The sequence below is a fragment of the Seriola aureovittata genome, chromosome 1 (genome assembly GCF_021018895.1).
Source record: "Seriola aureovittata isolate HTS-2021-v1 ecotype China chromosome 1, ASM2101889v1, whole genome shotgun sequence".
Classification (NCBI taxonomy): Eukaryota; Metazoa; Chordata; class Actinopteri; order Carangiformes; family Carangidae; genus Seriola; species Seriola aureovittata.
The window spans coordinates 20,086,490-20,107,034 of NC_079364.1; the positions used below are offsets into that span (position 1 = coordinate 20,086,490).

At 40.9% G+C, this 20,545-nt stretch overlaps 1 protein-coding gene across 1 annotated transcript in view; it reads left to right on the forward strand.

Moving 5' to 3' along the window:
- The window catches only part of galnt2 (UDP-N-acetyl-alpha-D-galactosamine:polypeptide N-acetylgalactosaminyltransferase 2), a 53,763-nt gene that overhangs the window by 23,414 nt on the left and 9,804 nt on the right, over window positions 1-20,545 (forward strand). Inside the window, exons 2-11 of the mRNA XM_056379378.1 lie at window positions 5,646-5,733; window positions 9,687-9,840; window positions 12,121-12,219; window positions 12,342-12,409; window positions 12,525-12,590; window positions 12,745-12,866; window positions 15,284-15,371; window positions 16,845-16,932; window positions 17,072-17,175; window positions 18,117-18,243. Of these exons, the coding sequence (XP_056235353.1) occupies window positions 5,646-5,733; window positions 9,687-9,840; window positions 12,121-12,219; window positions 12,342-12,409; window positions 12,525-12,590; window positions 12,745-12,866; window positions 15,284-15,371; window positions 16,845-16,932; window positions 17,072-17,175; window positions 18,117-18,243 (1,004 nt within the window). The remainder of the gene's footprint in view (window positions 1-5,645; window positions 5,734-9,686; window positions 9,841-12,120; window positions 12,220-12,341; window positions 12,410-12,524; window positions 12,591-12,744; window positions 12,867-15,283; window positions 15,372-16,844; window positions 16,933-17,071; window positions 17,176-18,116; window positions 18,244-20,545) is intronic.

Below are 20,545 nucleotides of genomic sequence, written 5' to 3' on the forward strand. Positions count from 1 at the left end.
ACTGGTGTAAAGATGTTCTCTCCATGCACTGTTAAAATGTGTGGCTTTATAATAATGTGTGTAGCGTTTGTGGGTTTGTGCATGTCATGCATTTATGTATGTGTGTCGCTCATGCCCAGGAGTACTTGTGTTGTGTGTTGGTGAACCCTTGGCTCGTATCTGAGTTAATCTATCAGTGGATATGATCAGATTACTGTGGATTATACTCGGACTATTAGAGTCTCATCCAACACTAGATAAAACACACAAACACACACACACACATTTAGTCGCAGACAGTCAGATAAGTGCTCAAAGTGTGCGGGTAAACCGGAGTGACACACTAATGCATGTGAGCTCTCAAACCCCCGACATACACAAATATGAGCTGACACTTGTTAACACACACACGCATGCTTGGTCTGATCTGTTGAGGGCTTAAAGTCCATCCCATTATCAGGGAAGCAGGTGTGAGAGCTCTGTTGTGCCCCGCGGAGATCCTTCAGTTGGCAGAGAGAAAACGCCTGTTAGGACTGGGAATCGCTCCTAAAACAAAACATTGAGTATGAATTGACCAAAAATGGACCAAAACAACCCGAACTGAGATTTATTTATTTATTTATTTTAAAATTAGGGCTGAAGGATATCCCAAAAAAAATCATATTGCAATTATTTTGTAAGATATTGTGACATGAGTCACAATTTCAGTTGGATTGGTCATTTTTGCATTTAATTTTCACTGAAAAAATATATAAATGATGTTTATTTTTGGGTTTGTATGTAATAGCATGTTCCTTTACATCCGGAGAATATGATTTGTAGGCTGGTGCGTCTCTGTAGCATCACTTTGTTTATAGTGTGTTGTGACACATTTTACCTTTATCAAACAAATTGCAGCTCTTGCGATTTGGATTTTGCACTTTTGCGATTTTGATAATATTTGGATTGATTGTTCAGCCCTTGTTAAAAATGTACAAGAAAAAATCTTAAATGTGACATAAAGCAGAAGTGAAGAGGAGCAGTACTCTCATTTGTCTTCACAGTTTATATGAAGGAGCCAGAAATGCATTCAGTACAGTCAGCCCTTAAATAGAAGATAGAGACTGCTGTTTTTGACGTGTGCAACAGGCGGATTCAGTCTCTAATTCGTTCTGCTCTTTTGACGTCCGACTGAAATTTAAATATTGGAATTCATTTTGACAGCCTCAGTGTGTTAATTAATTTAAAGTGGCATATAGCATGTACTTGTCATACTGTGAGACTCTTCCTCGTGACCTGTCAAGTGTCATTTTTTCACTGCCCCATTTAACTTCCTGTCACCCTGCGCTGCAGCGTGACACCAAAAACCCACAAAACTGTCCTTCTTCTCTTGGTGGCACAGCGGGGCTCGTACGGCCATAACAAAAAGTGGGAGACACACCGTTCTCAGCAGCCAAACAGAAATTGTTTGTTTAACAAACTGAGGATATCTAAATGCAAAACTCAATAATTCATGAAGTGTGAATGTCAGAAGACCCGGCAGTGTAGGAAGTGCATGAGTGTGACGAGTGTGAGCAAGTGTTGTAAGTGCATGAAAACAAAGTACAAGGAAAGAACAAAAGCTGAAAACATCCCCACTAAGTGGCTGCCCGCAGGGAAGGTGAGAGAGGGACTGGCAGCATCAAGCCAGAGCTTTTATAGACTTGTAACATGGGCCCAGGTGATAAGATGATCCCCTGCCCCACCCATAAGGCAGCCCAAACAGTTTGACAGGAAAGGACAGGGGTCGTCACATTAGCGAATATAAATGCTTTGTCTCCGTGTGTGCATTAAGATGCTTGATGCTGCCCTTCAAGAACCGGCAACAAAGCAAAGCAACAAACACACACCGCAGGGACACGTTCACCCTCGAGGGTTGTTAGGTGGCTCAAACCAGGAAAACAGACCAACAGTAATTCATTAAAAGGCAGATTAAACTAGAGAGAGAGAGAGATAACCAATCAAAACAAAAGGAGCTATTACTCAAGCAGATATTTAAAACAAAACCCTGCCCGCCCGTCTTTTCTCGATAGAGCCGTTCTAAGATGCACTTCTGCTCTTCTCTCGCTGACCAGAGAGCTGCCAAGAAACTGGCTGTACACCGCCACTTAAATGTGCTCCACTGAAGTGTGCGTATGTGTTTTGAAATTCAGCGTGCGTATGAAGTGTGTCGTTGTGCCCCTATGTGTCATGGCCATCTGCAAGATGGCAGACTAAGTAAAAGGCTGCCTAAGTGACGCAGCAGAGGAGGGAAAAATAAAGTGAGAGACGTACAGACCTGAGAGACAGAAAGAAGGAGGAAGAGAGGATGCAGACCGGAGAAGGAGTAAACATCACTGACCTGTTGACGAGTCAGTCATTACAAACTCATGCTGTGCAGCCAAGTTTGCTTCAAACGATGATTTTTAATTGTAGTGTAGATCACAAATTTTGGCGGAAATGGTTATAAAATGATGCACTAGACGTCTAGAATATTTCCATTTCATGAAATGGTGAGAGTCTTCAGTTTGAACATGACTCTGTAAATATCGACAGAAGCTTCAATTAAGTGTTAGAAAAAGCTGATACCATGTGTGTACATATATAATATTGTCAGACGGTAGAATTAAATTATCTTTTCATATCTACATGAAAAGTAAAACAAAGGGAGGAGGACTGGGTGTTAAAGGGTTATTAACATTCAGTCAGAACAATTTTCTCTGTTTTGAATATTTCTGGTTGCAGCTGGTAGACCAAGGTATGTGTTTGTGTGTGTGCGTGCAGTTCTAATCAGTCATGTTTGTGTTTTGTAGGGGAGGCAGATACAGGCTGAAGCCATTTTCACAAAGAGGTTTTCAAAGCCATTCATGTGATGTGAGTTGTAAAAATAGCTCTCCCAACATCTGCTCCCTACTTGCCCTTTTTTAAATCACGTTTCGATCAGCAATAAGTCATATTTATAGCAGCCATTTGCTGATAAATCACGCAAACTGGCCCTTAAAGCACTGCATTGTTCTCATCATCTCCTAATGCCTTCTGTCTTAGTGCGATTTGTGATGGGCGATTCCCATAAATCACAGGGGGCTTGGATGGGAATCAGGCAGCACACAGATGGAGGATTTCACTTTGTCTCTGATCACTTGTGTCTGGTCGACTCTTTTTTCCTTCTGTTTATTTCAAATTTGGTTTTGCCTGCTTTTTGTTTTTCTCTGTTTCACTCACTCTTATCTCCCATTTCATTTTCAGCTGCCTGTTTGTTTAAAAGGAAAAAAGTAAACTGGTGATTTTCTGCAGCTACAACAAGTGAAAGTGGAACTTACAACTCTGCAGCCATTTGGCTTTCACAAGCACAGCAGGGGAAATGACTCGCTGCTCTGTTCCCCTCACTCGCTCCTCAGGAGCACGAGGATGCAGAAACTCACCTTTTTTTATTCCCAGATGTAATTTAACACGTTAAGATTCCTAACATTAAGAAAGATGTTTTCTCGCCTCTCGACAGTCGATGTTCAACAGGCTGTTCGCAATATTCGTTTTTTTTTAATTGCTTGTTCAGCCAGATGTGTTTCATTGAAGTACTCTTCCTGTAAACTGATTGTAAATTGAGAACAGCTGCTCAAACTATCAGATCTATCAAAAGTCGTTTGGTAGATTGTCAGCAGGTTGGAGTTGTGTAGCACTGACACGATGGAAGTCAATGTTGGAGGCTGAGATCTACCGTATAACAGTATTTTTGAGAGAATGTGATGATATTATGGCTCTACCATTATCTTACACCGAGACTGCACATTTAGCGAACATGCTTCTAACAGACCTTTGTCCCTGCCGACCTCCTGATTCATCTAGCACATGTGCAACTAATAACATGACTCTACAGTATGTTTAATACAACTTTGTCTGGATGAGACTCAGAAGAGCCCGAGGACATGACAGATATAATCAACTTGATCTGACAGAGAGCAAGACACACCTCAGCCGACTTCATTAGGTCTCTGTCGGTGCTTAACGTTCTTAAAATCACATCACGGTGGTGTCTAACCCGCAACAGCTGACAAAATTTGACAAAATCACACCAGCTTGTTTACTGATACCCAAAAGCAGGGAAAACACAAGTTCCTCACTTTGTAATCTCTGCTCCATCAGCTATAACGGTGGAGGATTTTGTAACCAGCTCAGAGTTCGGAGCCATGGCACGGTCTGAAGGGTTGACTGTAAAACATTAGCTTGAAAGCCTTTTCTACAAAGAAAAAACCACCCAAAAAAGCCAAGTCCAAAAGCAATTTGGAGATCTATTTTACCTGAAATTTGTGTCCTGTTTTCCCTCAGAGCCTGTCAATCTGTATTTCTACAGCAAGCATGTAGACAGCTTCAGTTTTCATCCTACACTGAGCATTACTATGTGACTGTGCACACACTCAGCTGTTGTGAACACGCACAGAAATTGATGTAGGATTGTTTATAGTGGTCGTGGGTGTTCGAGAGTCTAATCTTATTGCAGTCACTGGAAAATGGGTGTAGTTTTAGAACAGATTGACGAGCCGTCCGCTGCAGATGAATGGAGATGTTGGCGTGGAGTGGAACGATCTGTGAAAGTCGGGGGGAAAACAGCAGCAGTTATTTTGCTGCTAGGAATGCAAAGGCATAAAAAGCATTAAAAAAAAAAAAAATAAAATAGTGTGAAAATCCCTTTTCCACGTCCCTCAGGTGTAGAAATGAATTGTTTAATATCGTCTATGATGGTCTCGAACTGTCTTTAGGTCTCCTGTGGCAGTAAAGAAAACAGATCAATAAAGCATTTTGGAGAAGCTGAAGGTGAAAGAGACCTAGAGAGCAAATACAAGCGCTGGGCAATAGTTTTCTGAAGTCGAGGGCAGCGGTCTGGACGGGGAGTGAAGGGCACTAATTGCCGTGCCTGCCAGTGTATTGATCCAGTGGGTTTTAATGCTAACATAGATGGACAAGGAGGCAGGGATTGGTCATCTGTCCCTTTGTGTAAATGGTGAGGGCATGACTGTTTTTCTCAGTTCACTGATGACGTCCGGAGGGATGGGTAGAAATGAGTGAACGAGATAATGAATGGACAGGAGGAAATGAAAGGAACGGATGAGTGAATGGGTGAATGAAGGAGTGGATGACTTAGCCCGGTTGAGATCTCCGAATCACTGCACATATGGTGATTTAAATGCTGAATGATGTGAAACAAAACAGGCATTCGGTCTAATTATCAGGCCACGGATGAATGAAGGACCAGATAAGTGAACTGATGATTTAATGAGATGAGGCGTGGATGTGAATTGGTTTACTTATTAAGTGCAATGCCATAAAAGACAGCTTTGATTGATCAGCATCTCGGGCTAATAGGATCACAAATCACTCTTACTCTGAATTTGGTCTCATCGGTTAAGTGTTTTATTGGATAAAGTGCTCAAACGTTTCGTTTTCTCTTTAGGGTTTGGAATAAAATGTTGGTGCAGATTCACACCTGCATTAAAAGCTTTAATTACAAGCTCACACGCCAGCTTTACTCTCACATTTCTCCTAACTGTCTTCACAGTTTTACAAAATTTACAGACCGAATTCTCTAATTTCTTAAAAAAAAAATGTCTTTAATGAGGTGTGTCTCATTCACTCTACTCCGATGTATGTCTTACTGTTTGCCTTGTTTCTTTCAGGATGATTGGGGCTCCAGTGACTCGTCTAGTAGGAGTAAAGCTCGCAGCTCTGATGACAAGGCTCAAGGCCTGGAGACTCTGCCGCCAGGTAGGAAACTTCACTTCCCATCATGCACTACCACCACCACACCACAACTTAGTCTGGAAATAATAAAATACTGTTAATAATTACAATTATTTGCATATATTAAGGGGACAAACTAATTTTTTTCCTGTCTTAAGAAAAAAAAAAAACAAGATTTTTTTTTGTCATTTATAAGCAGGATGTTTGAGCAGGATCTCCCTCTGATCTCATGAGAGTTCACCCTCTCATTGTTTGTGCTTGTGATTGTACTAAAGGGAAAGGCAGGACAAATTTAAACCATGTGCATGGTAGACATTGTACACCACAGTCGAAAAAACCATTTCCTTTTTGACATGTCGTAACACAGTGGTATAGTTTCAGTTTTATTACCAGGAGAACATGAACATCCGTAGCTTCTCTAACCCTACCATGTTCAGATAACCACAGAGAAAGAGACAGACGACAATTCAATGCAGCCAGCAGTGTGATAACATACGTCAGAAGTTGGAGCCACTAATTTATCCAGAATAATTCAGTGATCCATTTTAATCTTCCCGCAAACCCAACTATGCATCTCCACCCAGACTTTGAGAAACATTGTTTCAGAGTCTAACAGAGTCGAGCAGAGCAGAGGAGTCACAGCAGAAAGAGCATCAGAGCAGTGATTTTTCATTCAGCTCTCATCCTCAGCTTGGCTCAAAGCAGCTGCCGCCGCCGCCCCTCCTTCACAAGACTGTGGCCTGCGAACGCTGAACACACACTCTTATCTGATCCGGCAGGAGAAACGGAATCCAATTTGAATGTTGAAGTGGGGGCATTTCAACTTCAGGGTGACTTTAAACTCAACGATGGCAGCGTATCACAACATCACACACACACACACACACACACACACACACACACACACACACACACACACACAAGAAGAGGAGAAGGAAGAAGGAGTGAGAATTAGGTGAAAAGTAGGAGGTGGTAGAGAAGAAGGAGACTGAGATAAAAAAGATGGATGATAAAGTCATGAAAGAACATCTCTCATCACTAATGGAGACTGTCTGATGTGATTTAAAGCCACAGAAAAAGGAAGCGAATGGATCTTGTTATTTAGGATTGAAACTAACGTGTCTTCTTTTCATGAATGGATTAATCTGCAGATTATTTTCTTGATTGATCAATAATCGTTTGGTCTATAAAACGTGAAAAATTTCAAAAACTATTTTAGAGACCAAGGTGACGTCTTCAAATTGCTTGTTCTTTTTGGCCAACAGTGTAAAACCTGAGGACACGCACGTTCAAGTGATATCAAAGTAGGATAGGCAGCACATTTGAGAAGCTGGAAGAATGGATACTTGCTGATTAATTTTCTGTCAGTTGATTAATTGATTAATCAACTAATTGTTGCAGTTTTACTCAAATTTATTATATTTTTTTGTGGTTTAACTTCTCACCTTGCTGCAGTGATGTAGAAGTGTACTGCAGGAGCCTGTGACATCACTGTAGGTCGTGGTTACAGGTACAGCAAAGCTCTCCTTTGACACACCTGACCACATCCATCAATGATGCTTGTGTGTGAAGGTAGTATCAATCATTTGTTTATCATTATTCTTTGTTTCATAGTTTTTAATAGTGTGCTTTCAGGACAAACTCTGCACCTATGGTAGTTGTATTGAAATGTGGCTAACTGAAGAAAATGAAAACATCATGCTAATGCAATCCAGATGTTCTGTGTTGAGGCATCTTTTCCCTGGCAACGGTAACCAGTCCTGTGTTCATCCCGATTGGTTTATATTAGTGACTGTTGCTCGTGGACAGTTCATGGCTCCTTGTGAATTGGTTAATATTATGCTGTTTATGGGCAAAAGGCCAATCATGGCCTTCAGCTTTGTTTTAAAGAAAGCTATACATTAGCTACTTTTGTTGGAGGAGATTATCTCCTTGGTTTTAAGGTTGTAGGGGCCTGTATGCAACACATTTAATTTTCCTCAACCATCAGTGGTTTGTGTGTTTATTTCTGTCCACAGTGTTTATTTCTCTAAACAGAGCAACTTTTTCCACAACAGTGTGAAACACTGCTTTCCAGCCTGGTTTTATTTGAGTATTTGAGTAAGACACATTCGTCTGAGCTGGTAGGTGGAGGTTTCATGGTTCAGTACAGATGGAAGGAAGGATACAGCGTCCTGCCTGCCAGCCACCATCAGTTGGAGACACGACAGCATCAAGGGATTTACAGAAAATGTTGCAACAAACAAAAGCAACCAGTCACCAGCTGTGGGTGGAAACAGCTCAGTGACGAGAGGGAAACAGAAAACCGTAAAGGCAAACAACAGACCACACCATTCACCAGTACAGACTCTGAGGGTCTAGATCAACAAACCACCAGCTGGGTCTCAATGGGTGTACCTGGTAAGGTGGTCTGAGAGAGTATTGGAAAAATGTCGACTGAATGAGTAAACCCAGTGAGAAAAAGGACAGTTAATCTGCTCTGAGTGGTTCGGCGTATAAAGGAATTGGTGAAAGAATGAGTCTGAGTTAGAGACTCCCAGAGTGAGAGGTTGAAACATTAATTTCACCACATTAATTACTCGCTGCCACTTAACATAGATATCAGCAAGGACATCAAGCACTCTGACACATGCACTGTCTCAGAGGCACTGTTGTATAGGCGCAGGCAGATCATCGCAAGCTTCAGCTAATTAGCATGCCAGACACATTCACATGCCGTCAGGGTAGACACACACACACACACACACACACACACACACACACACACACACACACACACACACACACTGGCTCTTTCCTCCTCGTCAGGCTCGGTTTCTGTCTGTCTGTCTGTCTGTCTCTGTCTGCCTGTCATACACACACTCATCCATACTGAGAGATAGTGTAATCTCACACTACCATATGTTTAACACAAGCCATTAGCATAGCAGCTGCACCCGTATAATTAGTTGCATTATTATTCGCATGTGTCTGTATCTCAGTAGTCAGTGATAAACTGTGAAATTAAACATGACAACTTTCTCTTTTTAGTGCACAATGATCTCACTAATCTGGTCAGACAGACGCGACATGCTCTGAGTGTGTGCCTTTCTAAACTTATATTTTTGGCGCCGGTAAATCAGTAAATACTAAAATTTATGCATTTTTTCCCCTGATTGATTCTTTTGTGTTTTTTAGCTTTGCTAAAATAGGCTCGCCTTGTCTCCTGAATTGTGTTCTGCATTTTTTTCAATATATAAGAAGCAGCATAAATTTCATGTTAGCTTTCCTCAGTGCCATGTCGCTGCCTTGACGAGCAGCAACTTGAAGCGCCAAGGTTTCCTTCCTGTCAGTCGTGAAGAATTCTTGCATCAGCCAGGCTGCTGCCTACATTTCATATTCCCACTGATGTATAATCCCATTCAATCCTGAGACACATTTTCAGCCTTTGTGAAGGTTTAAACATCATCTTTGGTGAAATACATGTTAAATTAACACAGCATATCCAAAAATAAAAGCCTCTGCCAGAGAGTTGCATTGAGAATATGTTAGTTATTAAATCCTGGATTGCAATTTGTTTTCTAGTGGTTTCATCTAAAAGTTGAAACATAAAGAACAAATGGGAAAGGGAAATTACTCATGTCATAATTTATAACTATTTAACAAAACAGGCTAAAAACACGTAGATTAAAATCCGGAAACAAACCTGTCAACTTGAGGGTTGTCAGTATGGTACAGCTGCGTGTTTCAGTTCACCTAACACCCTGTTTGCTTTTACCGGCGGACTTCATTTTAAGTTTTGAAATATCTGCAACTGAATGGAAACTGAATGTTTTTTTGTTTTGTTTTTTTAGCCTTTCCCACCATCCATGCAACCCACCATTTCTGCTTAACTACAAGCAAAAAAACACAGAAGTAGTGTGTCCTTCAACTTCTATGGATGTTTATTGGCTGTGAGCTTCATATGTTTGTGTGTTTGTGTGTGTGTGTGTGTCCAGGTAAAGTGCGCTGGCAGGATTTTGACCAGGATTTATACGTTGGAGCCACGGTGGTCCGACCAGGTCAGGATCCATACGCCAGGAACAAGTTCAACCAGGTGGAGAGCGACAAACTCCGTATGGACAGAGCCGTGCCTGACACAAGACATGACCAGTACGTACCTCTGCTGAGTGCCCACGTCATTAACTCATGCACGCCCTACAGTTGATACGATTGTGACTGTGTGTGACGTTGTCCCTCTTAACCTGTTACTGTTGCATGTGTGTGTGCAGGGATTTTGTGTGTACATGCTGTTCTTTGCTATCTGTCTATTTGACTAATTGGAAGCAGACGGGATAAGATCTCTTGGAAACTCCCTCTATTGTGGTCTATCAGATGGAACCAGGAAGTAGCAGCAGAGCAGACACACACTGCACACTGTCTGCTCTGTTCATAAAACAAACCCCTGCTAATAGCTGTTGATTGTTCTGCTTGTTAAATGGATGAGGAGACAGAAATAAATCACGACTTAATATCTTGTCATTACTTTTTAGTAAGCTTGATTCACATGTTCGCCAAATGTTCTTGAAATACTTTTCATTCACCTTTTTTAAAAATGATATGTGAAGGTTTTAAACAGTACAAGCTATATGACTTCTGTAGGCTTTCTTGAAATAACAAGAACAAAATTACCTGGGTGTTACCTGATTTTGAGTCTTACCCCAAGCATTGTCATATTTCATCAAAGCAAAATTTGAAAGTCTTAAGGGACTGAATTTGATGTGTGAGTCAGTGAATGAACCCCCGTCTGACTGTGTTTGATTCCTGTGGTACAGTGACTGTTTTACACTTGACTAGTTTCAAGTGAGAGATCACGCTCCGCCAGCCAGGATGCTCAAAGACACAGTGAACGAACCTGTTCTCAGAGAACAGAGGGATATTATTTTCACACCCTGGCTGAGAGGAACACGTCTGCACTGTAACAGGCTTTCTGTTTTCTGGCCGTGCCTCAACTCGCGCTACAGAAGGACAGCAACGTTGTGGAAAACTGGACTCATTGTGGTCTAGGATATTTTGGCCTGTATTTCACATCATTATTTTCATTACAACAACTGGACACATCACAAATTAATATTAATCATTTTGTGCTGCGTTTCCATCTTTGAATTTATGCTGAACTTGCTTTTAAAATCTATTTAACAAACAGTGACTTCTAAGTTTAGCTGTAAATCAGCTCGAGACACAAATAAGCGAAACTGCTGCCATCGTTGTCATCTGTCTAGATGCACACTGGGTGATTCAAAGACAATTTTTTATGAAGGCAGTGGTCTGGCCCCCCTGATGTATCGACCTAACTCAGACAGCTCGAGCCATTAGCCTACTAAAAGAACAGGGATGTGTCTCCTATTGATCTAGTAGTGATGTGTCATTTGCGCAGCATGTGGCTGCACTGACTGTGACTGTTTCCCAGAAAGAAGAAGAAGCGTAGCTGGGTCAGTGGCACAGTGGTTTCAACGCACGATCAAAAGCACTTGTAAACCTATTAAACAGCTCTACACACACTGAACACCTTTGCACCTGCTTATTTGTGAAGTTATCCAATCAGCCAATCATGTGGCAGCAGTGCAATGCATAAAATCATGCAGGTTCAGTTAACAACAAGGGAGACATTACCTGGTATTAGTATAGGGATCCTAATTAAGGTTTTTTTTCATCAGTATAAATGTAGAGGAGGGTGTCAACTCGAGATAAATGCACATCCATATTGCCTTCTTTAGGGTTTTATAGCCAATGCTGACAGATGTGTAACAGGGACAAAAGGACACACACATCATTCACACAGACGATTCAATGACGGCCTGTACTGTACATTCAGCGTGTACTGTACGTTTTATATTGTACATACATAGTATATACTTTACATACAACGCCACGCTGGGAAAACATCTGTGTTGGCACAAAATGAAGGTTAATTTCTTGAAACGCACCATGTGAGATATACACATACACACACACACACACACACACACACACACACACACACACACACACATACACACACATACATCCTGTCTTCTCACTCTGCTCTCATGTTGTGTCCTATCACCGATGCTCCTCGCTTTTCAGTCAGGGCAGGATTTGTCTCTGTTGGACACACACACACACACACACACACACACACACACACACACACACACACACTTATACACAGTCTCATGGGATTTTTGTCCTGCGGTCCGCAAAACCAATGTCAGTGCTGGCTTCAGCAGAACATAACTCTAGTGTCGCTGTGTACTGAATCCTTTTATTGTGTTCATGTATTGAGGATCTGTTTAGCGAGCGATTAGCTTGGCTCGCACCTTCGGCTGCGTGCTTATGCGCGTAGGAGTGTTTGTACATTTTGTATTTTTCTGTCTTTTTATTCCTAATTTCTATGATTTCTTGTGCTTGTAGTTGCAGACATAAACAATGGAAATCGGACCTACCAGCCTCCAGTGTGGTCATCACCTTCCACAATGAAGCTCGCTCTGCTCTGCTGCGGACTGTGGTCAGGTAGGTGAATGGTGTATGTGCTGTCCACTCAAAAAACTTTTCTATTTTTATTTGTAGGCTGAGATTCTCTCTTCTTTATTACTTCTCTTCGTCCCCTATTTTACCTCTTTCTCTCTTTGTAGTGTCTTGAAGAAAAGCCCTCCTCACTTGGTCAAAGAGATCATTCTGGTTGACGACTACAGCGATAACTGTGAGGAAAGCACGAAAACACATTATACACAAACTCTGACTTATTGAATTCAGCGTGTAAATGCAAATGTAATGCGTGTCTCACCTGTGTGACACCTGTTTTGTGTGTGTTTCAGCGGAGGACGGAGCATTGCTGGGGAAGATTGAGAAAGTGCGTGTGTTGAGGAACGACCGCAGAGAAGGTAATTAGAAAGTTGTTTATTTTTATCCCCCAAAAAATATCCCAGTGCTGTTAAATGACCTGTGGGATGAAACTGTTACATTTTGTAGCAGGAAGGATCTTTTTAATCAAAGTTTTTTTTTTTTTTCTTCTTCTGTAATTGATGTTTCCCTCAGGACTGATGCGATCGAGGGTTCGTGGTGCAGATGCTGCCACAGCACCAGTCCTCACATTTTTGGATTCTCACTGTGAATGTAATGACCATTGGCTAGAGCCGCTACTGGAGAGAGTCGCTGAGGTACACACACACACACACACACACACACACACACACACACACACACACACACACATACAGAGGTTCACAGATATTAATATTGGTATTTAGTAGTACTAGAGGGGTACTGTATGTCTGAATGGTCAACACACACCCGGTAGAGCAGCTTGTCACTTCATGAGGTCACTCTGGTTTGGCTGCTAAAGGCTGCTTGTAATGAAAAAAAGTTCTCAGGCTTCCTTTAAAAATGACAGTGAGGGGAAAAAATATATAATATATAAATAATATCACTATCAATTAGTTGTAACTAATACAGTTCCAGTTTTTTGGTATATTCACTCAACGTCTGTGAAGTTTGTGCACTTCACATTTGGAAGAAGAACGGCACTGTAACTGCTTTAAGTGGATGTGATGTCATCTCAATTTGTTATTACACCAACACCATAAAAAAATGCCCCAGAATCGTCATTAAGACAATGGAAATGTTTTCAGGGAGGATTGTTCCCTAAGACTTGATCTGAATTGCTTCACAATAGTGATAAAGTTATTTTCTGTCTGTCAGGGAATTTGTTTTTTACTTCCCTCTTTCACACAGAGGTCAGATGTCGGCTCCAAAGCAGAACCCCTGGAGGTGGTAGTCAGTCGGTGTCTTATTAACGAAGAAAAACAAAGAACGCATGACGTCGCTTCAATAACACAGGAGTGTTTGGACTCATTATAAAACCACAGCTGCAGATTTTCACATTTCATTTTCTGACCTGAAATATTTGAAAAAATAAATCTTTTTATATTAAGAGTAAAATAAGACCAGTAGTTCTGTCAGAGCGCAGAATGTAATCACTTTGTCATGCAGTGAGATGATTTTTATCTTCTGCGACCATAATAGTCAAGTTTTATCTCGATATTATTTCATTTTAGAGAGACCGACCTCTCAAGGGTCTATGAGTCTTTCTTTCCTAATCACAGCAAGCAAAAGGAAAATCCTGGAGCATAATAAACCCAAACTGATTGCCATAAAAGATTTACAGTGACGCCTTTAAATAATGACTAGAGAAGGAGCAAGGGATTTCACCACTGCAGAAATTTGGTAGTCGGTGTCAATACTAGCAAATTCCATGATTCTCAATACCACAGCAAAAAACAGAAAACAACACAAATGCACACACAGCCATATTGTCCCTGTGCAAGCAGTCGTTTAAATTGACTAACATGGTGAGAGACCCATGTGTGAAAATATTCATTTAAAAAGAATCAGCGTTTTATTTTGACAGACTGAACTGTAATGACTGTAGCCTGCTAGCGTTGTGAAGGCCTAGCTCACATTATGAGCTGCCACTACGTTAGCCTAAACAAGCTAACATTAGCCTTTGTGGACCGTCCGTTGCTACAACAGATGCCAGACATCACGATTCACAAACACTGACAGTAACACGAACAGTTTGACAACATGTTAATATGAAGTTAGCAACTGAAACTCACCCTGAATTCTGTGTACAGATCCAGAGGCTTGTCTTTGAGGTGCCTAGATAACTTTGAGGTGTTTCCTCCTTTCATTTAAAATGCTCTGTGGCACCGCTTGCATACTGGCTTTTGGTTGTCTAGAGCTTGTCACTGATGATCCGTGTCAAATGTAAAATACACCAGTATTTTTTTTCCCCACAAGTCACCGCTGACCTGTTGCTGCACTTACATATGCTGATGCCAGCGGTTGTTGTGACATCCTGAGAAGGAGCTTCTTGATTGAACTTATCTGAAGTGGGACATTGTAAATGGAGGTTGTTTTTGAAATATACCTGATATAACAGAATAGTCTGATTGTATTGTTTGGTTTTTCATTCCTAAAACCAAATCTAAGACATTTTGCTGTCAGACTAATTGACTTTTCTTTTCTTTGCTTTAGTTGCTCTTCTCAATAATAAATCACTCAAATAAAAAAAATAAATTAATTAAAAAAAAAAGAGAGGGAAATGCAGTCTGTGTGGGTGAAGTGTCGTCTGTCATATCAAAATGTCTCAGCCCAAGATAAATAAACTCTCAGTACCTGGAAGCCTGTTCCTGTTGTTGTCATTCAGACCACTGGAGCGGCCCTTTCTCTAAACTACTGTATGATGGAGCTCTGCGGCTTTCAGCTGATTTGATGTGAAAAGACAGGGCTGCTTTACTTTCTGTTCTACTTCATAAACACAGTGATAAACTAAATATAGACCATAGACTAAACATATGAATCATTGGCTTTGAGGGAGATGTTTACTTCTGCTCTAAAATTCCACAAAACATGAAGTGAAGTTCTCGGTGTCATCGGTAGCTTTGCTTAGTTTGGTCCTTTTTATTTGTAAATATTTATGTATGAGCTGGATCTCCTGTGATTCCCATTTGGACTTTGCCTAGAGCTGAAAAAGTTTTCATTCATTTTATTTTATTCTCTGCCCTTTCTTCAGGATAAGACCAGAGTAGTTTCTCCTATTATTGATGTCATCAACATGGACAACTTCCAGTATGTAGGAGCCTCAGCCGATCTGAAAGGAGGTAAAGTACCCAAGTAGAGAGGTACATGAACACACACACACACACACACACACACACACACACACACACACACACACACACACACACTCAGCAACAAGGCAGTTTGTTAGTTACATTTTTAAGGAATTACAAGAAAATAAGTTTTAGATTTTTTATTTATTTTTATTTAGCTTTTTCACAATACTCAGTTACAGTGTGTTTATGTTATGTTTTCTTACTAGCAGCGCTGATACTTGCTGTTTTGGCATCCAGTGTTTCATTGTTTTCACTTAAGGCCGCCGTTGTTATGTCTCACACACAACACAAGCACGTCTGCCAAGTCCATACCCAGCATATTTAGTTTAACGACTTAACACACATAAACTCTGTCTTCCAAACTGCATACTATTTACATTTTTACATTTCCAGTTCCAAAGCAATTTACAAGTGGGGGACATCACTAAAGCTTCAACTGGATTTTAAGTACAGTACCAGTCAAAAGTTTGTAGTATATAGTGCTCTCATACTAATAAAGTCACTAAATAAGTACACTCAAATATTATCCGTGTACTTCATAAATTTGCTTGTTTTTTGAATTTGGTGTTGATGGCCGCTGCCCCACAATGCAGTGTACACTGGAAATGAAACAGCTTAAGTAGATTATAAAACTATTACAGCGGTGACACAGCTCACCACATGTAGTCTGTTTAACCTCTGAATCAATATTATTTACTTAATCTTTAAACGTGCACTAATCAATATTTCTATATTAAAATGGATCAGATGACTGTGTGTAATTGGGAAAGGGATCACTCATAGAGATAAACCCACAAAGAATTTGGTTCAGTCTCTCTGCTCTTATCGCCATAGTTTTTAGCTGCAGCTGGTTTCAGCAAAAGAAGCTCTAAAAACTCACTGTACACCACTTGCACAGCAGCAAACAGCAGACACACACAGTTAGCCACTAGCTGGTGAACATAATGGAGCGTTTAGCAGCTAAAGATCCAGTTATTTCCCTCAGGAATTGGTGGAGACCATTAGCACAACTAATAAGAGATTGAATATTGGATCTAAATTCAGAAGGACGACTCCAAATAAAAGGTAATGTTGCTCGATGTTTGGTGGACGTGTAAATAGGCAAAAATATGCTAACAAGTTCATCATATCAGCTTAAAAGATTATGATATGTCGGTAAATTGTTGACGGATGGTTTTCTCTGCCCCCAAGTGGCCAAAAAAATCAATTAATGCAGGTTTAAGTTTCCAAATTTGAAATGTCAGTTGTTTTTCAAATTTGGTTTGATTGATCTGTTGACAAGTGTTGTACAATTTATTTAATGACTGCTACTTAATCCAAACTAATGGTCATAATGGTGTTGGTCTTTTGTCCTCTGTGTGTGTGTGTGTGTGTGTGTGTGTGTGTGTGTGTGTGTGTGTGTGTGTGTGTGTGTGTGTGTGTGTGTGTGCGTGTGCGTGTGTGTGTGTGTGTCGGCAGGCTTCGACTGGAATTTGGTGTTCAAATGGGATTACATGACTCTGGACCAGAGACGGGCGAGACAAGGCAACCCCATCGCACCCATAAAGTAAGACAGACATTCACACACAATCTCTAAGTGTTCACACAGCACTGACGCATTTTTGGTTGCCAGTTGCCATCAATAACTAATCTCACTCTCTACCTCGCTCCATCCACCTGGCCTCTTTCTCTCTCTGCCCCCGCAGGACTCCAATGATAGCAGGAGGTCTATTCGTCATGGATAAGGAATACTTTGAGCAGCTCGGAAAGTATGACATGATGATGGATGTATGGGGAGGAGAGAACCTGGGTGAGTGCCACTGCAGTGCAAATGCAGCTTCAGCAGAGCCACAGTGGAGAATGAAATCAGTAGAATCACAGTAGAGCGGATGAGGGTATGACTCAGGAATGGATGCCAGAGGAATAGAAAGTCTTGGTTAAAAAATTCAACTATAGGAACGTGATTGAGAGCAGGGAAAATGAACTACTGTCACTGTTTACCATCAACACACTTGGCTGCTGTTAAGTGTTGTCTCACACCCTGACTATCTAACTCTAAAGGTGACAGATGTGTCAGGAGTTTTTCCAGACATGTTTAAGATTAGTTTGATATTTTGGGAACTGGCAAACTGTTTGTTTAGGTCTTCAAGAGGCACATAACTGCAATTTCTTTCCATCACAAATGCTGTTCTTTTGGCTCAAAAGCTAAATATGAAATCTCCTCTTTCCCATGAGACTTGGTTCTGAAGTAGCTCCAGGGATGTGTCTCAGGCTGTGATCAACTCATGAGATCATCTGGGTTTATGATAAAAAAAAACAAAAAAACAGAAAACGCCTCAGTAATTTGGTGGTCAGATATGGAGTAATGCGTCTTCCAGAGTGCAGTTGATCTTAGAAAATTACAGTGTTAATGTGATAATGATTAGAGTCAGTATTGAGTGAGAATCACCGTAGTGTACACAATAGAGCTCATTTTTCAAACAGTACAATGATATAATAACAGCTGCGTCTCCTTGCTGCCTTTGTCTGTATTCAGTTGGGATATTGTTAAGAATAAACAGCTGACAGAATGATCCATGCTTCTCTCAAGGCGGTTAACTGTGAATTAATTGTGATATTTTTATGGAAACAGTGTTGGAACAAGTGTGGGAAAGGAAAACTGTTTTTGACCTGTGTGTTTGTCTGTGTCTGTGTGTCTGTGTGTCTGTGTGTGTGTGTTTCTGTGTGTGTGTGTCTGTGTGTGTGTTTCAGAGATCTCATTTCGCGTGTGGCAGTGTGGTGGCAGTCTGGAGATTATCCCCTGCAGCAGAGTTGGCCATGTCTTCAGAAAGCAACATCCATACACCTTCCCTGGTGGCAGCGGGACCGTGTTTGCGAGGTGACACACACATACACACAGACACACACACACGCCAAGACTATAAAACACTCATTAACCTCTGAGCCTCCACCCATCATTTACTTATTAACTCAAGTGCAACATTTCCCATCCACACCCGTCAGATTCCCACCATTGTATAGCCTCTCCTTGATAGTTGTTATTCAGTTGAACAATTCAATGTCAACTGGGTAAAATCCAGCTGCTGATGAAGTTCATGTGACATGATCAAAAGCACCAGATCAGATCATTAAAAAAAAAAAGAGAGATTTTCTCCTCATTTAAGATCCATCATAATATTAAGATAACAATAGCCTCAATGTGTATTTAATCTCTATGTCATGTCAATTATTTCAAGTTATTTGATGTACTGAAGTACTGGCCTAACCAACATTATTTAGTTTTACTACAGGTGTGAGAAGAAAACCTGTGTTAGATTATGAAAACCAACAACAATTAAAAGCCAATTAATCACAGGGAAAATTGGCTTCAGATTAGGAATAAATGCTCTAGTGAATATGGAAGATCTGTTTTGACTTGTGCTGCCATTTAGAGCTCTGAAAAATGTGACAACATAATCACTGCGCATCGGTAATCGGGAACATCATACATGGAAAGATATGGATCTCTTGCTTTGAAACAGTGTCACAAGGAACCACCCCTGGAAACCAGCCCAGAAAACCCTCATGGCCCAGATTTAAGAAAGTAAGGGTGGATCAACAATCAGATAAAAGGATTTTAAAGTGGCTGTGGTTTCCCTGGTCCTCCCAGTGATGAACATAGCATAGGAAAAAAACACAAAATGAAGGGCGTTATAGACCAAGATGTGGAGCATCTTTGGACTTAGCTCATCACTCTCTTAAATTGGTGCCTGTGAGATTTTTAGTGATATCTGTGACTGATCTTCTGTGGTAAATGCAGTCTTTCAGCGACAGGAGAAAATGACTTCACAGCTCCTACAGCTACACAACATGGCGGACAAGCTTCTGACACACAGGGATTCTCAAGATGTAGAAATTAATCCAGCAACACACAAAATGCACCCATGTTAAAACACTTGGTTAATACTTATAAACCGTGAAGTAGAGCCTCCTGATCCTGAACCCTGACGCGAATGAAACCAGAAAGAAAAGGCTCCAGTGGATATGAACAGCAGCAGTAGATCAATCAGTTTCAGAGCTTATTATGAAAATGTTTTCTATGGGTTTGACTCTGCCACTCCAACTAAGACACCTCCTGTGGACTACAATGCCAGTATGTTTTTGTTACATAAAAGTGAACACAGTGTCATATGTTGCGGCATAACCCTTTCCAACATTTCAAGATATCATTTATTAATCGACGGGTGCAGTGGTGTTCTCATGTATCAGCCTTAACAATGGAGAACAGCTTCATCTGTGCTTTGAGGCTGCCTCAGCTCAACATCTTGCCCTTTAGTCTGAATAAAACACCAGAGTCTGTCCCATATGGCTGCCGGCAGTGACCCTGGGGAGTGACCAGAGAGCACCTGTTTTGTTTACCTGGACAGCATTATAATTATTCTTCCTAAAGCAGCATTTCTGAGAGAAACGGAGACAAGGCCAACTCACAATCAGTGAGAAGAAAAGCCCCTCTAAACCCCACATAAAGTTCCCCAGTGAGCATTGTCCTTGTTACTGGTGGATCAGGATGAAATGGAGGTTTCTTCATGTTGAAAATAGTTGATTCTGAACATCTGATGATCTTGGGGCGTTTAGACCAGTAAATGGTAGTCTGGAAACAAGCTAACAGAAGCCTCATCAGGACATAACTGTTTAGACATTCACTGCGCCAGAAGATCAGTTATATTTATTTGTAAGAATTTTCTATGAAAAACAAAAAGGCTAAATGCAACACTGTAGGCAGTTACGTGTCCAGTGCTCGTGATGAAAGCGCTGAAGGCAGCTTTCCCTAAACAAGTGTCCCTTTACAGCGTCACAGGCACATGTCCTGTACCTGTGTAGAACAGAGCATGGCTGTAGTTGGTGGGTCATAAGACCTATTATCACTCTGTCCAGTCACGACCTTTTCAGCCGTTCTACGACGGTCAACTGGGAACTATCTCATGATGCAAGATTAATAAAGAATCAAGGATAAAAATCTGACATTACTTTCTGCTCAGAATAAAAGACGTTCCTCATAACTCCACAACTTGAGAATCATCTCGTTTTAAACTTTACTTCAGTATCCAGTCATAGTTATCTGTACATCCATTAGTGTAATGCAATAATAATTGTTAATTCAGCACACCTTTAATGGTGCCAACTTTAAACAAACATATTCT